We start from the raw sequence: 21,863 nt of genomic DNA on the forward strand, positions 1-21,863 counted from the left end.
TGGAGGGCAAAAGGCCCAACTGCAGAACAGGTTAAACCATAGAAAGAATGCCAGAGCTGACTGACTCCTTGTGGTCTTGTAGCCATCTTGGAATACCAGCAAGCTCTCAGGGACCACCTTTCGGCAGGAGAGTGGGACTAAGGCATGGACCCAAGTGTGGACTGAGGTACACCATGCAACCATCTACAGTATTGGTGCTGGGGCAAGTGTATGGAACCACTTAATACAGGAGAATTCTGTGCAATGTATTATTTGTTGTTTTGTTTTGTGCTTTTGGGGGGGGGGTGGGGGGGTGTGGGGTGTGTTCTTCTCTTTACATTAAAGCATAAATGTGTTTTACTCACTTTGAGGAGTAAAATAAAAATTCCCCAACAATAGTTTAACTAGTAGAACACCACTTAATATTTTAAAGGATGTTTGATTTTCTTCTGAGTCTTGCAGCCAGGCTTTGAAAATAAAATATTTGTTGAATCTGTAGGGATAACACAGTTCCTCTTTCATGACAAAGTCCATGTTCTACTACAGATAGTACTCTATGAACTCGTATAAAATTTGTTCTCTGAGTGATGACAAAGAATAATTGCAGGAGAAATGACACTGAATTATTGGATTAGAAGAAATTTAAGTGAATTGTGATATTAGACAGACATTTCAGAACACTATAAAATATTCCAAATTGGTACCACATTGAGTGCTTGCCACCCACTGCCATTTACCACTCATTTATGTGGTCATGTTTTATGAGAGATTACAGTGTAAGAAACTTTCGATAACTTACAGTGTTCTAATCTAAAAAAGGCATTTTGCACTACACAGAACCTGATTTTCTAACTGAAACTCTCCATTATTTTAAGCGTGATTTTAACACGGCTTTAGTAGTGCAGTTCCAAAGTTAGAGGAACACCTTCTTCACCACTGCTTTCTCCTAAATATACCTCTCTACAGGCATTTGACAAGGTAGGGAACTTAAAAAAAAAAACCACTAACATTTCAAAATCCTCATGAGTCTAGGTCTCCTATGCTTAAATTTTGTGCTATAATTGTCCAGTTTCAATGAGAAAAAGAGAGGTATCCAACTTAAGATGTTGTTTTACAAATTGTTGTTTTAGAAATGAAATATAATTCTACATTAATTAAAGACATAAAAATAATATAAGTAATTAAATATATATGGAATCATTAAATCATAACACTGTTGCTACTATAAAACAAAATAAAGAGTGAAAGAATAATTTCTCATTTAAAAAAAATATCTTCTGGTAGGTGGTTAAACCGTTCAACCACATACAAATAACTATAAAAAAAGAATATGAATATCATATTCTATATTTGCAAAGTAAGCCGTTATGATTCAGCATAGTATCAGTTTACTGATATTAGTTCACTCATAAATTTTTGAGTCGTGCTTTTCAGTCTATAATGTTCAAGTATGCACAACCATGCACTTCAATGTGACATAATTTCATTCCATTCAACATAAATTTTCAGAACCTGTGGCAGTATCTTGGAAATACATCCACTGAGACATTGCAAAATTACATTAGAAACATCAAAACAGAAACTACCCCCTCCAGAACCTCCATCACATGTACAGACTTTAGACTAGAGTTGAGAGTTATATCAGAGAATTCTCTGTCAGGATTTCCCAGTCTGTCCTTACCTAGAATATTTACAGAGAATACATTACAGCCCTTTCCAAGAAACAAAATGTCGTATTTCTTAGTTGCAGAAGACACAGAAGGAGGAAGGAAATCTTTCCCATCATAGAATTTTCCTCCTGAAGACGTGACACAAAATGTTAAAAAAAAAAAAGTTTACTTTCTACCACAGTACCATAAGGATAACAGAGATCAAGTTCAGTGTAACTGTGAATCAATCTCTTACCCATTGCTTAAAATTTGGGGCAATCTAACTGCATATCAACCATTTGTGAGCTACAGCAAGCTAACAAATGTAGATTTTTTTGTAAAGGATTCAAAAATAACAACCCTTCATTGCAGATGGCACAAAAGTGTGCATGATGCTACTTGCACATCAAACATCTTTTTCTCCTGTCACTGTCTCTTAATTTCTTTGTTTTCTTGTCCAAGGAGAATGAATCAGGACAAAGAAAAGCACAGCTACACAGCATAAGAATGATCTATGAGATAATCATAGTTCACAAAAGTCAAAACAAGTTTACAGTTGAGTACAGATGAGTTTTTTTGATTCCTCAGGGAGGAAAGGGAAAAAAGAGAAAGTCATCATGTCCCCAAGAACATTAACAATAGATGAGGAGTCGATGGAAAAACTGATTTCCTGTAACAGAAAGCTATAGGTTTCCTAACATAACTTAAAGGCTTCTTCAGGAGAGTGTCATAGTTACCTTTAGCCTGTCAGTTGTTTTAGGACATCTGAGATTTTTACATGTATTTATTGCAATATGCACTATAAATTTCTTCCAGCTGAAAAAAATTACACTGATAGTCTCTTACAGTGAGGCTATCAAATCCAAACAAAGGTTTGATGGCTGATTCATCTATCACTGAATGTTTCTTTGTTTTAATTAATTGCTTTTTTAAGTCAGAATAACATTTCTAACAGAACTGTGCCATGACCATAATCCTGTCATAGTCCTCCCCTAGTTGTCTTGTTCAGACCTCTCAAAAGTACATTAGGAAATGAGACCAAAATGCACTATTGCTCCATTTTCCCTATTTTTACAGTGAAAGAAACATATTAAATGACGTACATTTACATTTACAGATATGGGTTTTTACAGGTGTAAATAAGCTAAATTCACAAGTTTTATGGTGATCCCTTCTCTCTCTAAGATGTATATTCTCAGTCTTAGCTACTGAAGGACATACCTACTCTGTAGAAAAGCAGACTCTGAGACGGACCTTGCTTGAGGACAGAAATACGATCACATTGGTACAGTGGCGCTCCAGAGAACACTGGTATGGTGCAACTGAAGAACAGTCATAAATTCCACATTTAGGCTGATAAGAGTTCCTGCAATGCACTTTGTCAATTAGAGGGCAGAGCTCAGCTCAGTGTGCTCCACTGTATTCAGATACTCCTGGAAGTACTAAGTTCTGAGGGGCTATTTCACCCTTAAAACCACAATCAATCAACTTGATGGTTTTAAAAAAAAATGTTATCATTGGCTTAGAAAAACAGAGCAGCAGTTTTTCATTGCAGGCATATAAATTCCCTAACCACAGGAACTAGCTAAAATTCTAAATGTCTTTTTCTCCTCATATCTATTTTTTGTCAAGCGGGACAAATGAGTAATTCTTGTTTGCTACACAGTGCTGTATCTGAGTCCACCAAACAAGACAAAATGAAAAGACTGCTACATAGAAATGAAATAAAGAAACCAGTTATATTCAAACTATGCAGCATATCACTGTTGAATGAATATTCAACTCATTCTTTCCAAAGCTCTTATTCAATATTTATTTAGGCAAAGATCCCATTGATTTCCCTTGGAGCTTTAGCTGAATAAGGACATCAAGACGCAGAGTCTTTTTTCATTGATTTAAGAAAAAAAATAAATCTGATTTACTAAAGATCGTGGGGTTTTTTTCTAAAAAAAAAAAAAAAAAAATACCATGTAAGTCTCATCATGATTACAATATTATTGCAAACTAGGCTGCTGCACAGAAGATAGGCATCCTGTCATTACAGGGAAAAGAAGTTACAGTGAGCGCCACAGTTGGCTGGCTTGGAGCATAAAAGGGCTTTCTATCCTGTGTAACAGTAACCATCAGTAGATGCTGGATAGTAAAAAGGCTTTAAACTAACCATAAAAGTACCAAGATACTTTTATCTGGTTTATTACTGTTTTATAAAAAGAAAAGCTGTAGTATTCTGCTGATTTTGCTCATATTAGAGACTCTTTTCACGAGATGCTTTCTTTACTAGGAAAAAAATGTTTTGAGACAAGTCGGTTAAACCGGAGTTTTAATCATGGTTTGTCAAAGGGGTAGAAACTGTCTCAGGTAGAAACTGTCTCAGGTAGAACAGGCAACTCCTACTTATTTAAAATAATGACATTTTCACTTTATCAGGTTATTGTGTATGGTCAGACTACCTATATATTTCAACCTTTTAGAAGTGAAAGACAGTCTTACTGGTAGGTCATTTCCAGCTCCTCAGTGCCTATATTTTGTCTAGGACTACCAATAGCAGCAGCCTTAACCCCTGGGAAATCTGAAACACAGACAACAGAGACTCTGGGAACACCAAACACAAGGCCTTTTGGTATATCCAGTGATTACTGTACAAGGCAGTCAGTGCTCTACTTTTTTCTAACATTCAATTAAAGTTGAATGTTTTGATGGAAGTGAAACTCATCTCATTTAAGTTATGATGCCTACAAAGCCTACGGCTGACCTAGTTATCTAGACTGAGAGTCATGATGAGTGACGAGACAAATGGCACTTCTACACTGCAAATCTCCTTACACTAGATAATTAACTTTGCATGTGATTTCTCCTTCCATCTTCTGCATGACTTCTTCCTATAAGAATTAATTCTTCTCATATGACTAAAAAGGGACATAGCTAGCTCAGAAGCAAACATCCAAGTTTCAGGTTTTTAATTTCAAAAAGATAAATACAGATTTTCCTGTCTCTGCCAAAACCATCAGAGTTCATTATATATCTCAAAAGTAAAGCATATTTGCTAATAAATAAAGCAGTGAAAATGCAGGGAAACATCTCCTTTCTGAAGCTCTTGTTTAGTTATTTCTAGTTCAAACTGTCTTCCGGCCTAAAATTAGTGTTTTCTTGTTAATACTGCACAGCAGTAAACATTACATGACCTCTACCATAATATGTAATCCTCAAGAAAAAAGCTTTCCTGTCTGCCCTCAAAAATTTCAGCTAGCTAAAGAATATCCATGTTGAATATATCCAGTCTAATTTACCAGAACATACAGCATAATGTTGCGGGTGAATTAACCAAAGTGATTCAAGCTCCATGGATGTAACTCAGCCTGTTAACGGCATCACAGTGTGTGTTACCCTGGGAAAGACTCTTTCAGTGCCATTCAAAACCTCTGCTCTATATGTTCTCTAATAATTTTCTCTCCTAGTGAGGTTATTAGGTAATATGGCATCTGAGTAATATTTTTAGTACACTGTTTAATCGCATTGGGAGAGGGAGACTTCATCTTCTTTGTCGATTAGAGTGTTTTTAAAGTTATATTTTCACAATAACTCTGAACAGGTAAACCAGATAACAGTTTTTGCTGGTAAACTTTAGAGGTAATAGGGAAAAAAATCTTTGTAAAGTACATTTTTTAGGTTTTGCAAAACACTTTCTATTTAGCTTCAAAAGTTGGCAGATAAACACCTGAAAAAGAGCAAAATCTTCTTCAGCAACTGCCTGAATAAAGAATTCTATTAAGTAATAATGATAAATTCATATATTCCAACATGCTGGTTTTAATCTATTTTTCCCTCAAGACCACATATGTAAATATGTTAATTGCGAAAAGATTGTTACAGAAACAAACAGGCACTCTAACAGCAAGAAACAAGCAGTATCTTATTCTTGAGCACAACCAAATAACGAGATCTACTTAATAAAAAAGTAATTAGACCCGCTACCCAGCTGGATAGATTTCCTAACCATATTTTTCCTCTGTCCTTTGAGAATTAAAACCCTAGAGGTAGTTTTCTTCACTAGTCTATTAAGTGAGTATAGTATTTAAATAATTCTGTAGTTACTAATTTTAATCTACTTAAAATGTCAGAAGTTTCCAGGATTTCAATCACTTCTCAAATTATTGCACTGAAAATACTCATTAAGTACAATATAACAGTATCATTTTTACCTCCCAGTCCACACTACATTTTGCTCACTAAAAAAAAATAGCATAGCAATTTTCTAATAAACATGAAAAATGTCTTCTGGAAAGGAAAATAATTTGACACCAACCCTCATCTGCATTTCACGGATTTAACTCAAGGTTACTGGCATAAACTTCAACTGATGGAAGGAGACCTATAACACACTCCCATGACAAATGTTAGTCTATAATGCTATACTTGAAACTTATATAAAACACAAATGCACAACAGTCAAGTAAAAATGAAAAAATATGTAAGCACGAAACGTCACAGAGTTAAAATTTCAGTTAACCGCAATCGGTTAAACCCTATCATTACAGCTACAACATTTCTTACAAACAAATAGAGCAAAATCACTTGCTTTGTGACAATATACTACCATATCTGCTATAGATTTAATGTTCTCAACTTTAGAAGGAAAACTTTTGTCATGATATTTATATAATATGTGATATTGCAATGAGACACACCTATTTCTTTTTCAGTTTTAATCTAGAAGTCACAGGCCCTAACTGCAAAAGCTACAAGCAATTCTACAGATTTTTTTTAAAAAAAATCAATGTTATTACTGCTGTTTTGGGTTTTATTCCTTCTTCACAGAACATGAACACTGAGAGGGAAGAGCAAATCCTAATTTTTCACTTCAGAAACCTCTTCAATAAAGTTAATGTGAACTTCCGGAGTCACTGACAGAGATGACTGATTTTATTGTTTGTTATTTCTTTATCATTCTTAAGAAGTTACCATGTATGTTCTAAGAAGGAGACCTCTGTGAATTAGTGATGTATCTCACTGCCCCACCCTTGTTAACACATTGCTGAGAGGAACTAACAAGGAATAAAAACACAAACGTACTGGGAGGCAGTTCTAACTTTCCCACAAAACAGAGCTCTAATCCTGTGCAATATTGCATGCTAAATTCTCAAATTTACACACAGCACCAAAGCTCAGGATGAAAAGAAAATAAGTATAGGACAAATGTAAGGCTTCTCAAACATTCAATTATTAATAATTTTGCTTGCTTTGGGTAGGTAGGCAGTAGGGGTGAGAAGGGGTGAGGGAGCTAAACTTCTTAGAAACTATGACATTGTCACTGGTGAAGTTCTTGCTGAAGATGAATCAGTAGGCAGAATACTGGCATATATATGACATATATTTATATATGACAAACTATTTCCTTTTCTTTACTGCAGCATAGAAACATTGAGAAAAAATGCTAAGTTTGAGCACTGTACGTCACATACAATGACCGAAGTGTGCATGTTTTGGTGACATAACTGGGTACAACACAACAGCCAAAGGTTTTCTTTCTTGTGGATGAGTATAGTTGTATGTTTACATCTACTTATCATGTAAGAAAGAAAGGAGAATAGTCCTGATTGCAAAATTATTCAGGTGTGACAAAATTAGTTATTGTTCCAGAACTCCTCACTGGTACTTAGCTAAAACATAGTAGATCCTAACATATAATGCAGGTGTTCTTACTAGCACTGACAACACACTTTACACACAACCTACTGCATTTTCTTTTTATGGTTGATTCTATCCCACTTTAAGAATGTCATTACTTGTCTGTCACTATCCATCAATCATGACTAAATTTGCTTCATCCATCCTGCTGACTGAGCCTGGGGACAAATATGTTCATGGGAATTTGAGAGCCCAGAGCAATGGGATGCAAACTGTTGATTATACTCAGCATAATCAAGCCAAGGCCTTTCTGCAAATTATCAACCTTGAAAGTCTGAAATATATTTTGATAGACTTTTCCATTGATATTGGTTTGGATTTGATGTTGATACAAGCTTTTGATGTTGCTATTCTAAAACCATGCAATACTAGAGATTTCTGTAATGTTTTATTCATGTAAATAATTGCCCAGAGATGGCCTGATCTCTGATGGGGTCTTCATTGCTATCTCAAAACAGAGATAGATGGCAATAAACAGAAGATAAATATTAATGAGGCTGAAAGAAAATTAAGGAAGTTTCTACTTCCTTCTGCCCTACCATTCACATCAACCACAAATAAATGCTAAAAAAGTACATTTTGATTTAAATTGTTTGTGATATTTTTTAAATGATTCCATGAAATTGTCAAATAGTCTATAGAACTGTTTGGTACTAAGGATTAACATCAGAATAAAATTATTTATAATTTAGGATAAAATAGTTTCCTTCTAACAAGTAATCTCTTCCCTGGAGATATTACTTGTACAATGACTTGCACCTGATAATATAATCAAAGTATGCGATCACTCAGCCTTGTATTGGAAAACTCCAGCATCATTAACAGTCAATTTCCATCAGCTCTAGATCAGGTCTTCTATTGTGGCATTACCAAGAAATCCCTGATATTTAAAAATATGAACTATAATAATAGTAATAGCAATAATTATAATAATACTGTATTTATAGAAATTATCATTCCAGTACAAATATTTAAATCTGAGTTGATAAAAGCTGCTTTAAAACCAGAAAGTTTTAGCGAAGAGTAGGTATAGAGAGGTGAGATTTTCCATTGAAAGTCCCCGATTTGTTCTCTTTATTTCCATTCACTGTCAAAAGTAACCTTAATAATTTTCAGTCACAGTTGAGTTGATATGTGTAGAGGGTTTAATTATGTTTTGTGCTACACTTCAGTTTTGGAGAGGTTTTTTTGAAAAAGTACTGCACATATTAGAGTACCAATTTCTGGGAAGTTCTCAAGGGCTGATTTAGTAACTTGCTGATTTACAGCTGTAGAGACAGTACCCAATAAAATAAAAATGTTTCCTATCTCCAGTGGAAAAAAACCCCAAACCCAAAAAACAATGAACTTACAGGAGTACTTGCTTTAATACTTGATTTAAAACTACAGAGTTACTTACTTAGGGCTATTCAAACTTCTTTCAACTGCTTTGGAAGTGCAGTTCTTTGGAAGGAAGAAAGCAAAGGAAAGCATAAAACAGCACTACTACAGAACTTTTAACAGATTTTAATTTCCAGCAGCAATTGCTGCCTCTATTTGTTGGAAGTGTCAGTGTTATTTTTCAGGGAAAAAAATCCAAAGTACAAAAAAACCCAAAACAAAACAAAACAATCAACCCCACAACAAGAGATGAACATTCAAATTCTAGATGACTGGGTCTGTCACCTTCAGATAGCCTAAGAAAAATAATTTTACTCATAGAGTAACAATGTGATTCCTTTAAGGCAGAAATAATTCTGAACACACCAATTTTTGATCCACAAAATTATCTTTATATGACTAACTTAGTAACATTATGATTGATGCTTCAAAGTGAAGTGTAAAAGTCTTTTCTAATGGTAGCTGGCCTGAGGAAGGGCAAAGCAAAACTTAGGTATTCAGGATCTCATAATAAAGAAGGAATCATAAAAATAAAATAATAAAAATTGATTCATTCAGAGGAAGAATTTTAAAACATTATATTTTCTTTAATGACTAGCAGCCTACTAGACAATTTAGATGTCAAAATTTGTGCAAGAAAACTTAAATTCTCCTGTTTTTGTAAATCTATTGAATAGAATAGTAGAACCACCTCCTGAAAAGGATTTTGATTCTTAGTCAACTTCTCAAGAAGAAAGGAGTAAAGTAAGTTCAAGTCAGTAGATAATGGCTGCTGCACATATCTACTGTAATCAGCAATTATGAAAATCCTTTTCTTCTGAGGTCATTTTATGAAACCTAACACACTAACCAAATTCATACCTTGACCCCTGAGATGGAAGATGTCACTTTTTAAACAAATTAGCTTTCCCACAGAAATGTTCATTTCCAAAATAGTACAGAGATTTTAAATGTTTTTCTCTCCAGATTAGATATTGAAACGCAATACCATACATTAGATTGGCCAAGTTCTCTTCACATGTTAACACTCTTTACTCTTCCCACCATCAGTTTCCTTGACTGTAACATGGAGGGAGTTCTTACTTTTTAAATTCGGATGAGTGTTTTGACATAGGAGTTAGGTTTTATTCATAAATAAAAATACTATATACATTTATAAATAATAACATATATGTAAAAAATAAGTTTACTCATGTCACACATTTCATAGTGGAGTTCACTATGACTTGGTATTTTTGAGAAGTGTTTGAGAAAGCCAATAGTGAATGTATTTCATACATGATTTGTTTTATCCTTCATAATCCTGCGTTAGGAAAAAGCTTGAGCCTGTTCCTCAAGCCTTGCTTGCTAAATTGTAAGAGTGACCTCTAGTGCTTTATTGCTTTGCTGTGTGATGCAAGTCTCTGGTTTTAATATGCCTCCCTGTAAGCAACTGATTTAGTTTTGTGCATAGTGCCAAATGCTATTAATGTGCAATTCAATTATCATGGTCTTGTGAAAATGGATGTATTCATAAACTGTACAATGCAGAATGATGAAGAGAATTAAAGCTGTGGCTGGATTGCAGCAGGGTGTTTAACAAGAGGAACTCAGTATTCATGTTTAGGACTACACTATGCACTTGAGTATCAAATGAGATATCATTACTGAATGACAGCACAAGATCATTTTGGTGCTGCAATGTGAATGTCTGGCTCATGGGAGCATGTTTAGTTTACAAACCATCCGTATGCAAAACCCTAGGCTATAGCCCCATAGAGCACTTCAAACTTCTCTGACATTGCTCAAGTGTTTCCAGGGAGCTGTACCCTGCCACAGGGCTATAAGGTTATTCCTGAACATTCCTCCTTGCTTTGGCAGGCACTTTCTTTCCATAAAGGCATTGCTCCTGCCCTCCCCATTCCTGTGATGCACAACCAGTGCCTTCACAGGAAGAGGAGAAAATATGCTCAGTTCACGTTATAAGCATCTGGCATTTAGGCTACGGGTCTACCACATGTATGCAAAATTAAATCCTTCAGCTTGCTGAAGCTGAATCAAATGGAATAAGAATAGCTCAGGACTGTGACAAAACACCTGAAAATTAGTTTCTTAATAAGTTTTTAATATGATGATTTTATTTTTAATCTAAAGATAATTAATCTAATCCAACACTGAAAACAGAGATTTTCAGGTATGCATCAGATTTGCCTCCTAGAGGGCAGATTGTCTTTAAAACTATAATCACTGTATTTTGCAATACCACCCTACTGGCTAACTATGAATTACTCATTTAAAAAAAAAAAAAAATCAAACAAAAAAAAACTTTCTGCTGGAACTGATAGCATTCTCTTCTTTATTCATGCATGAACAATACTCCCCAAGCAGTCAATGCAGAGACCATAAAGTCTTCCTATCCACATTTTTCCTTGTTGAATTTGTACTGCTCCTGAACTGCACAGTAATGTCCATTAGAGTTATTTGAGTGCCAGCTTAATTCAGGAGACGCAGATACCAGCTTTCAAAATTATAAATTGCTAAAAACCAAGCTGAGACAGTACACAATAGAAATCTGCCAGTAATTTCTAAGGAAGGCATAATTCCTTGGAAAATGCTGCACTTGCAAACAGAAAACAAAAATGAAAATGGGGCTGAACACGCATCCCTTAGTAAAACGCTGCTTTCAGATGCTCTTAGACTATAAGCTTTAAAACACTATTCTGTGCACAGGCTCATCACAAAAATCTCTGGAAGGGTTTTGGAAGATTTTCAGCCTAGCAACTTGCTGTCATGATATCAAAGCAGTAAGCATTTTTCTCAAAAATAATATTTATTCAAAATGCAAATAAAATATCCTGGAAGTTTTTGGAACACTCTGGATGGAGTTTTAAATCATATGCAATACTTACATTTATTCTCTGCCACTGTCGAGTGCCAGTTATGAACAGATAGGAGAAACAGCAGCTTCAAGAAGATTTCAGTGACAGAATCCATGTTCACATTCACTGAGGCACCCAAAAGAACCAGAGTATTAGGAAACAGCTGCTCTGCACTTCAGTCCTGCTCCTGCCTCTTCTCTCTCACTGCCTGCCTCTGCCTCTTCTCGCAGTGCTTCCCAGTGGACAGACACCTCAGTCAAATGCGCTCCGCATCTCCTCGCACATGCACACACCCCCACCGCCCCCTCCTTCCCTCCCTCCCTCCCTCCAAATCTGCTTCTCCCCTCTGACAACAGCAATCCCTGAAGAGCAGCAGCGAGAATCCCTCCTTCAATGTCACGGAATCACTCGGGGCTGAGCCGCCAGGCTTCCCGCGCCGCGCCGCACCGCGCCGCACCGCGCCGCTCCGCGCCGCACCGCCCGGCTGCTGGAGCCTCGCGCGGCGGCACCGCGTCCCGGACACCCCTTGTGGTGACAGGTGGGAAATGTGGGGCCGGGCGGGAGCCGGGCGCTGGCGCGGAGCAGCCCGCACATGAGCAATGAGCACCGAGGCTGGCCGGGTGCTCGTTCTGGGCAGTCCTTTCTCATGGCATTATTTTTTTCCTCATTCTTTCTTTTTAACAGTGGGGGGAGTACTCGCTGTGCAGGCTGCCGTTCCTCATGGCTTCAGGGAGGGGGTTTTGGGTATTTTTTTCCTCGGCGGGGTGTTGCTTTACGCTGCCGGCTGCGAAAGCGTTACAAGTTCTGCATTTCTGAATGGAGGCGTTTCGCCTGTAGTAGACAACCTGAGCTCACAAGTGAGAAGAGCGGTCTGCCTTTACTTGCGGAGTGAGCGAGGGACCGAACACTCACTCGGCTGCCCCTCATAAAAACGCCCTGTGAACGTCCCTGGTCAGGTTTATCGCTGTTAATACATGATTGCATTCTCAGCTCCTAAGGGTACACTCAGGCGATCGTGCCAAGCTTTCCCATAAAACTTCAGCCCCCAAATGCCCACGTAGAGCACATTTTGCTTCCTATACTTTCGCAAGCAGGTGCCTGTCTCGAAACTATCCAAATGTTTGCACTTACATGCCACTGGGAACAGCTTCAGAGGAATTTTTGGTCATTATATTTAAACTGCATCCTAAAAGTGTTTTTGCAAAACAGGCTGATTTGTTGTGCGCGTTAACTAGAAAATGTTGCAGTCCTCAAGTACAAGGAATCACCTGCTGATTAGCAAACCCCTGACACTAACAAGGACAAAGGCTGCCTTAAAGGACAGTATCAGTGATTCCATCACTGCTACTTCTGGACAGCTTCCATGATACAGACTGTCTTCATATTAGGGAGAAGTTACAGTCTCAGTGCAAATTCAAACCAGTGGCTTGAACTTTGTCTTCCTACCTCGTGTGGACTGCTTAGGAGACAACATACACCAACAGGTTTATTCATCCAAAAAGGTTCTTGTGTCTGTTGGTCGGACACTAGGCGGCATACTGCTGAGTTTCATTCTTGCACACTGCAGATAATTTAATGCAAATTGCCATGCACAACTGTTTGATGTCAGGAACAACTGTGGGACAGAGATGAAATGTGAATTAAGCCCCAGAAGCCTCTGAACTGTAGTTGCTTATTTCAGTCAACTTCCTCAGCCCTTGCAGGATGCTTCGATTGAACTAGAGAAGACTAAGCTCTGTTTTGGTTTCATGCTACCTCAGCCAGATTAATTTAGGTTTTTCAAAAATATATTCAAGGTGTGGCCAAAACATCAGAAATAATTACAATAAAAATTAAAATAATAATTTTTAAATCTGCTCAATGAAGCTTTTAGTTACATTGTGATTAACATTAAAAATTCTAAATGATTATACTAGGCAGAAAGATTCAGGGAAAGTTAAAATAATGCACTGCACATCTGGTCTTCCCTTCCTCCACATCAACTTTTATTTGTATAAAAAATTATTGGGGAAACTATATTAAAGATCGTATGGATCATAACCTGCCTTCTAGCTCTCCTAAATCTTCCCTTAAATACTGAAATCTGTTTCCAGAGGTTAGCACAACTATACAGAAACTTGTCCATAAGCTGTATTTTTTTTGTCATATATTTCCTTGAGTTAATATTGACCTTCTGACTAAATTAATATGAGCATAAAAATGTTCCTTATGATGCATCCCATCTCTAAAGAATATCCCATGAGATGGTCCTGGACTCTGCAGCAAGACAAATTTTCATGTTTAAAAATAGGACAAATATCACATAAAATCTTGGCAAGGACTTTCTATGGAGTGATGTTCTTTAGGATTATCTCTAAAAACCCCAGGGCTTTGAATTAGGAAGAATTATTATTCTGGTAATGTAATGCAAATTCAGTAAAAAGGCCACTGCCATTATGGGTAAATATTTGCTTTATAAAATAGCTTACAGTCACCAAAAAGGAACATCTGACAGAGAAAGGTCATAGGAATTTTTTTTTTTTCTTCTTTGGCTGAATTACAAGTAAATATACAGATGGATATAATGTACTTTTATAATTATAGGAAAAATAGACTAATTCTTAGAAAAAAAATAATATGCTGAAAGATGTACATATGTTTGTATGTGGACAGACAGAATTAAAGACATCTGTGCAACAATATGTATGTGGATTGTCAAGCTAATAATTTTCTTTATCAAGGAATGAATCTACGGTATCTGGAAAAGTGCATAAAGTAGCATTGCTTGACTCACACAGAATATTGCAACCTCCTTTCTGCTTTTGCATCATAACGTATCTCCCTCCTGCATCCATGAAATGTTTCTGCTCACATAATCTTATCTCTCTGTTTCAGCATCTCATTTCCCATTTCTCTTCCATACGAAGTCTAGGTTTGTCATTAACTTCGGAACTCCTCTTTATGGAACTTGGACAAATTTTTCCCATTCCTGTATGGTTGCATAGTATTTTTACAAGCCTTTTTTCCCTATTGTGCTCTTGTATTTCCCTCACTTGATTTTGCATTTATCTTGGTTTTGAAATTTTCCTACATGCCAAAAATCTTATTAATTTTATTCCTTTTTGGAATTGTGTACATTTGATTTGATAGAGGATCTTCAGTAGTGAATCTGCATACATGTGTTATTTAGAAAGGCTACAAGATCCCTAATGACTGTCTTGTTACAGATCCATCCTCACAGTTGAAACATCCGTAAAACTTGGCTGTGCAAAACTTGAATGTAGCCTTCATTTACAAATGAAGGACTCTGTAATGAAGTCCTTTTTCTTATCAGACTCAATAATTCCTCTCTAAGATTACTCTCACTGTGACTTTTTGTCTATAAAGAGGAAGCACTTTTAAAATCATGTTCACCATACTCCTGGTACTATTGCGATCTGCTTACTAATTGTAAAACCATTTAAAAAGATGATAAAGGCAAATGACAGTTGTAAGCTATAAACCAGGGAATGCACTTTCCTCTGCCTCTGGCAGAAAGCCAACCTTATGGGAAAACAGTTATTTTCATCTTCAGTGTATCACAGTTATTCACTACTCATTATTTAATCACAAGAAATTTATTAAATTAAAATTTGCTTGCAAAATACAAGAACAGAAGTAAGAAAAGTCAACCGCCAGACTGGATCTCTGAAAATATTTGCCTTACTTGTCCCGGGTGAAATCTTCATTCACCATGAAGTCCTCAGAAACCATCAAACAGACTGGAAATTAGCTATCCACTTAATTACCTTTTGCATCTCACATTTCATTAATCCAGCTTCATCAAACCAACATAGTCTATATCCAACCAGTTATACGATTTTTTTTTTTTTTTTTTTGTCAGGAGACTAGAGGGAAAGAGATAAAAAATTTAAACTTTTCTGTTCTTCTTTATCCTATTTATTTCTGTTTTCTTGAGCCCCTCATCTGCCTTATGGCCCCGGTTAACCCTCCTTCTAGTGCCACCTGCTGCAGTTTTATTGGTATTACAGATTTCTCTTTACAGCATCTAGTCATATTATGCAGCTGGAGAATGTATCTTTTTAATGCAAACTGAACTCTTTCAAGATCATGTAAAACCTGCTTCCCAACACGATTATCAACCCTGCAGAAAAGAAACTGCTGTAATTGTCTGCAGACTGCAGAGAGCAGAAATGCAAAGGACAAATATAAACCAAAACCAAATGAACATAGCCACACTGTGCCGGGTACAGTAATAAATGAGATCTGTAACATGTTTTAGCTATTTGAAAGAAAAAATAAATTTCATATCCACACAGTTTTAATATACGTTTTTTTAATCATAGATCTCTGTAATAGGGGTGGCATAGAGTAAAAAAATGCCTGTCAGAAATAAAGGCAGCATAACTACTAATCTTAACATTTAAAAAAAAATATAAAAATCCAGTAGGGGCAGAATAGTACAGTCAGTAATCCACAGACCGCAAAGCTGCAAATTTATGTTCAGGCTATATTTCCTAAAAAGGAAGGGCAGGGGGATGGGGGAAGCTTGCTGTGTATGGCATATTTTACAAATTATTGCAGCTAAATGTGACTTCACTAGGGATTTAAAACACATTTCTTTCTCATATGAGAAACAGAACCCAGAACAGAGCAGACATGGTTCCGTGCACCTTCAAAAGAAGAATTCAGTCCCTTAACACTGTTGCAAATGTGGGTTTGAAGGATGAAACAAGATGTGTGACTGCACAGACATTTTATCTGCTGCTGCTGTCTGATCATTCAGATTTCTCACCTGAAATGATGCAGGGAAAATTCCGGAGGTATCTTTTTTAAGGTTTTGTGAAAGTACTTCCTTTTAGCCCTGGTGAATCCTCCCATTTCACAGCCAAGGTTTTTATTTCTTCTGCAGTAAATACTCTGTATCGTGGGTCCCAACACAGAAAGTTACAGTTTTGATTCAAGGCACCAGAGAATGAACTTAGGCATCTTTTAATAAACATTTTTAACAAGTCTCACATATGAAGGAGATACCTTTCTACAGGATAACATAAAATGTAATTTTTAGAAACAAAAGAAATGGAGTGATAGTAAAAAAGAAGCAAGAAAACAGTCTTGAGCTACTTGATACTTTGGTTATTAGCTCCTATATGGAACATGTCTTGAATAATTGAAGATATGGATATTGAAAGGGGACAGTAAAGTCATAAAGCATAATATAGATTTACTAATTTGTCTGGCCCTATGCAGAGCCAGGAGTCGGACTTGGTGATCCTTAGGGGTCCCTTCCAACTCAAATATATTTTGTGATTCGGTGACTATATGATAATACCAAAGGCAGATTATAGTACATTAAGTTGATAGCTCTCTTTCCTTCCTGAAGGAAAGAAATACAGATTCTTGGCATCAAATGCATAAAAGTATGGTACGAACTATGAAGTTTCTTTGATAATGTAAGAAAGATGGAGTATAACAAAGAGTTTGTCCAGTGAATAAGAGAGAAAAATTAGAGTTTAAGCAGCAAAAAGGTAGCAAGGTATTGTTACAGATTAAGCTTTCTTTAACATATCCACTTGTGCCCACAATGCAAATAGAAGGAGCAAGCTTGTGGGACTGGTGGTTTGAGAAATGCTTAGGAAAATTCATTGTGTAGCAACAGTCTACAGTATCACACACAAGAACAGGATAACCTTGCTCAAGAATAAAAGTTAAACAATATGTAATAGTAAAATATGCAGCATGTGCATTATCTAAGGCTGATAATTATGACATCAGCCGTAATTTAGTTCTTTAGTTGGATGCACATGACAATAGAGAGGTCCTAGCTGAATCATCCAACTGTGAGCTGAATATAAGCTCCCAGTTTTTGAGCCACAAAAAGACCAGCAATTGTAATAGGCACCAGGGAGGTATTTGCAGTGGGAATGAAGTATAGTAGTATATTAACGCTGGGAAAGAAGGTTGAGTTGGGAATGGAGTGAGCACCAAAAGGCCTGACCAGAAATGAACAAAGGAACCAGAAAATCACACTCCCTGTATTTGTATTATTGTGCTAGGGTTTAGATATGTGGATTTGAAAATCTTCAGGGATGGTAAAGAGCCAAGAACCCAAAATCCATGCACAGATTATGACTCTAAATATCAGACATTCTGGAAAAATCTGTCAAATAACAGGATAACTCCTCCTCTGTTTTCCAAAGGAGATGACTTCTATTTGATATAGGTATGGCCATCTAGCCCAGAATCAATCTCTGAAGGTTTCAATAGAAATAAGATACTAAGATTATTCCCTGATTTTAATGTCCACACAGACTAACTTAGGTCAATGCCCACTGAGTTTTTGGTTTGGTGCAATTCTCATTCACTTTGGGTATCAGAGACAGAGTTTAGCTCACTAGCTGAAATGTGGATATTTCAGGCACCTGAAAGTTAGATGTGCTGTTGCTTGCTTTCATCATACCCGAGGATATGACTACACAGACTCATGCAAATGAAACTACAAAGCATCCAGCCTGGAGCTATCTTGTGTCTGTCTACCCAATGTATGAGAAATGTATCTCATGTCTGTCTGTACCTGTTTAAGAAGATATTACCTTGGTTTCTTTGTATATCAAACCTAGATTTCATTGCCAAGAAAGCAGAGTCAAGAAACTATGATTCCCTAATGGATTTTTTTCTCTATGCAAAAGATAACCCTCCTTGAAGTAGAAATATTAAGAAGGCAAACATGAATATGTTGTTTATGTAAGATTTTGTTATACTGTATAAAAAAAAAAACCCAAAACTATAGCCTTATTAGACTTTATTTATATGTAATTGTTTCATGTTCAAAATCTGTCAATTCAATAGAAAGCAGACAAGTGTTCAGTTGCTATACAACAGAAGATGTAACTTACACAAGACTAATTTCCTCAATGTTAGGAGAAAAAGCCATGTAATATGGCTTCTCTATCTTAATTTGTGTGAAATTGTTCATTTGCCAAAAGAATTTGTGACTGCATTAGGATACAAATCTGGTGCTTTGTTGAAGCAATGTGTAACAGAGAGATAATACGGAAGAAGAAAGGCAGTAAACAGACTTGTGCAAGTTAAACAAGGTCAAAAATAAGGGACTCAGCTTTTTTTCAAAAATGCGAATATTTTTAAAACTGAATGGGCAGGTCTCACCTGCATTGTCAGCACTTAGAGTAAGCTGCAAATAACCAGTGTTTCATTGATCTGGACCACATTTTACAGACCAGGGTCAGACTTTACATACTGGAGGTTAACTGTTGCTGACATTGTTCAATGCGTTAAGACACACACACACAATTCTCTGAAGGGAAATTACTTTGTTATGTTCTATTTTTACTTTTTTTTTTTTTTAGGCATTATTTTGAAGGTGTCAGAAAAATGAAAATCACTTTACTATTTTTTTTTTTATTAGTTCTCTCTTTCCTTTACTATCTACCTTTGAAGATTGTATGCAATACATGCAGCCTCATTGTGTAGATATGTGGTTTAGTAGTGCAAACCTTACATGCCACAATGAGCAGCCCTTAATATACCAGTGACTAGCTGGTAAACAGTCATGATTTTTTTTAAGGAATAGAATTTCTTTGTAGGTGTGTTGCAGGTAGGTAGTCTGATTGTATTTCATTGTCAAACAGAGACACTGAGAGGGAGGGACATTTGGGATACAAGCAGTGAGGGAAAAATTAACAACTACATGAATACTTCTCCCCATCCATATCAGGAAACAATCAAGCTCTTGCAAAGTCTGTCTCATTCTGAATGTGAAATGAGCGATTGCCTTGTATGATTCTCTTTTATATAAAACAAAAAAGAATACATTCTTCTTGTGCTTTTTTTTTATTATTACAGACATGACTGGACAAATTCACTCATTTATTTAGGCTGCCCCTTTTGCTGAATACTGCATCAAGAAGCCAGACCAGCTCTTGTCTGAGAATGAGAGATCCCTGGGAATTATGTATTTCTACGTTTGATCTCTAGGGAAATCTCATGAAATACAGTATCTCAAAGTCTTGGGATGACAAACAAGATGCTAATGAATCAGAGGTGTCTAGCAGCTTTTCCCACCTATTATTCTATCCTTTTTACACTTACTGCCAACAAGACTTTTCCCACAAGATTAGCAAAATAACAAAAAAGGCAGTAACCAGTTGGTTTAATACACAGTATCACGTAGTATTGCCTTGTTTGCTGTAGTGCTTAATGCTTAGCCTCTGCATGCTCATCTTTCTCATCCTGAAGGAAGTACTTGTCTTTATATACAAATAGCTCACGCTGTATTGCCACTGCAGTTTGCTTAAAGCAGCATTAAATTTTGAGTCCAAACATCAATGTCCTTTTGAAGCAAGAACTAATATGCAACCAGGAAGACAGCATCAGAGCATCCTCTAAGCTTTCCACACTGCTAAGGGGAGGAATGTCTCAAAGGAGTGCTGCAGAAGCTAGGCATCTGTATCTTTGCACTAGGAATCAAGATTCCCTTCAGATCCTCAACACTTGATGCAATTACAGGGAAGATTATATTCTTTAGGCCTTCCATTCTGTCATTTATCCCCCCTGAAACAGTAGATAATGCTCTGGGTTTTCCACAAATCAAGGTTTAATATTGATCTTTCTCAGTGCTTTTCCCACAGAAGAGAATGATTTGTCTGTAATATAACCTTGATTGAGCTGTGCATGCCCCTGCTGATATCAGCAATACTGCTAGCACAGTTACAAAATAGGCAGTGTTAGGAAACATGCAGATTTATGGAAATGTGGAAGAACATAAGCAGATGACAGACAAGTGTAGACATGGATTTTGATGCTGGAAAGGACTATAAGGGAATACTACAATTAGCCAAAACAATCAGCAAAGTTTTGGTCTTATTTATCATTTCCCAAGCACGCAATGGAGAAGACAAGATGTAAATTCCTGACATTAAAAAAAACAAACCAACGCAACAACTGCCAAAAAAACCACCCCAAACAAACACAAAATCACAAAACCTATAGAAAAAGAAAAAAAGCAATTTTAGGTTTACTCCTAGATTTACATCGCTAGAGAGGTCCCACAGAGTATGTCTGTGGTTGCCTTCTGCAGAAACTCTCCAACTTTAATTAAAGTGAACTGAAAGAGGTCCTATATTCTCTTTAAACCCCAGTCCTGGTTTTGCTGTGGGAGCCCACACAGACATTACAAGACAGTGACAGCCATATATACCGGTGATAAGCACTTTCTTTACCTGGAAAAACCTTTACTTTCTCCTGTTAACCCCTTTACAAACTTTAAACAGACAACCAGTGTCATTGTTTGTCCGGTACCTGATAAACAGAGATAACAGAAGGACTGTGAGGTGGTTTTACCTTTATAAAGTCCTTAGTTAAAAAAAATTTGCAGAAGACTGGATAAAAACATAGCCAGAATTGTATACTGATGAATCTGCTTATTCATTTGTATGTTGCACATGATCAGACATTAATCTCATATATATCATGTTCAATATATTTTATAGTTATTCCCTTCTTTTACATTTTTGTGCTTTAGTAACAGGAAAGAAACAAATTAAGTACTCAACTGGCCTTGCTGTGTGTTGAATGCAACTTCATTGTGCACTTCCTGAATGCAAATGATAATATGCTCTTTATTTCTTATATAACCTATATGGGAAATAGGGATAATTAAAACCTGGGAATTCATATAGAGAAAGAGTAATGAGCTCTCACTGATTTGTAAATCTATATGAATAATGCTTATTATTTGTTTTTAATGTACATATAGAAAATAACTAGTTGACAACTAATGAAATCTTTATATAGATTTGGTTTCAAAATTCTCCATTAAGGGACATTCAAGTATGTATTATTCTTTACCTCATATGATTTAACTCCGAGAACTATTAGAATATTTGCACATAACAAAAACAATACAGAATTGCTTGTCTTGTATCTGTGAACAGCAGTATACTTCCAGTGTTCTAGTCTCAGTCACAGTTATCAGTGCGAGTTTTATTAAACCAGAAAACTGAGCCTTTAAAGAATAGTAATACTAAGAACTATAACCTTAAAAATCTAGAATAACATCTTCAGAACAGGTGTCTATGATTAAATTTCTTCTACTGCACATGACATTTAAATAATAATGAATTTTGGATATCAAGACTGATAGCTTTTTGATATTTTGATTTATTAAAAATAACTAACTTCACTTGGATAGTGGTGTGAAAAACAGCTAATTTGAAAATTCAGTCATCTTTAATAGAGAAGAAGCATAAGCCAATAATTTTGGCAGTAGTCTAATACAGGTTGTTGAGGATACTTTGCTGGCACAGCTTTCCTG

General features: G+C 36.2%; 1 protein-coding gene across 1 annotated transcript in view; it reads right to left on the reverse strand.

The window, feature by feature from the left end:
• CNTNAP4 (contactin associated protein family member 4) overlaps positions 1-11,666 on the reverse strand; it is a gene marked incomplete at both ends in the record, with an annotated part of 252,498 nt that extends 240,832 nt beyond the window's left edge. The window contains one exon of the mRNA XM_084278758.1: positions 11,582-11,666. Within this exon, the coding sequence (XP_084134884.1) occupies positions 11,582-11,666 (85 nt within the window). The remainder of the gene's footprint in view (positions 1-11,581) is intronic.
• Between the last annotated feature and the right edge of the window lie 10,197 nt (positions 11,667-21,863).

The sequence above is a fragment of the Gallinula chloropus genome (genome assembly GCF_964237585.1).
Source record: "Gallinula chloropus genome assembly, chromosome: Z".
Lineage (NCBI taxonomy): Eukaryota > Metazoa > Chordata > Aves > Gruiformes > Rallidae > Gallinula > Gallinula chloropus.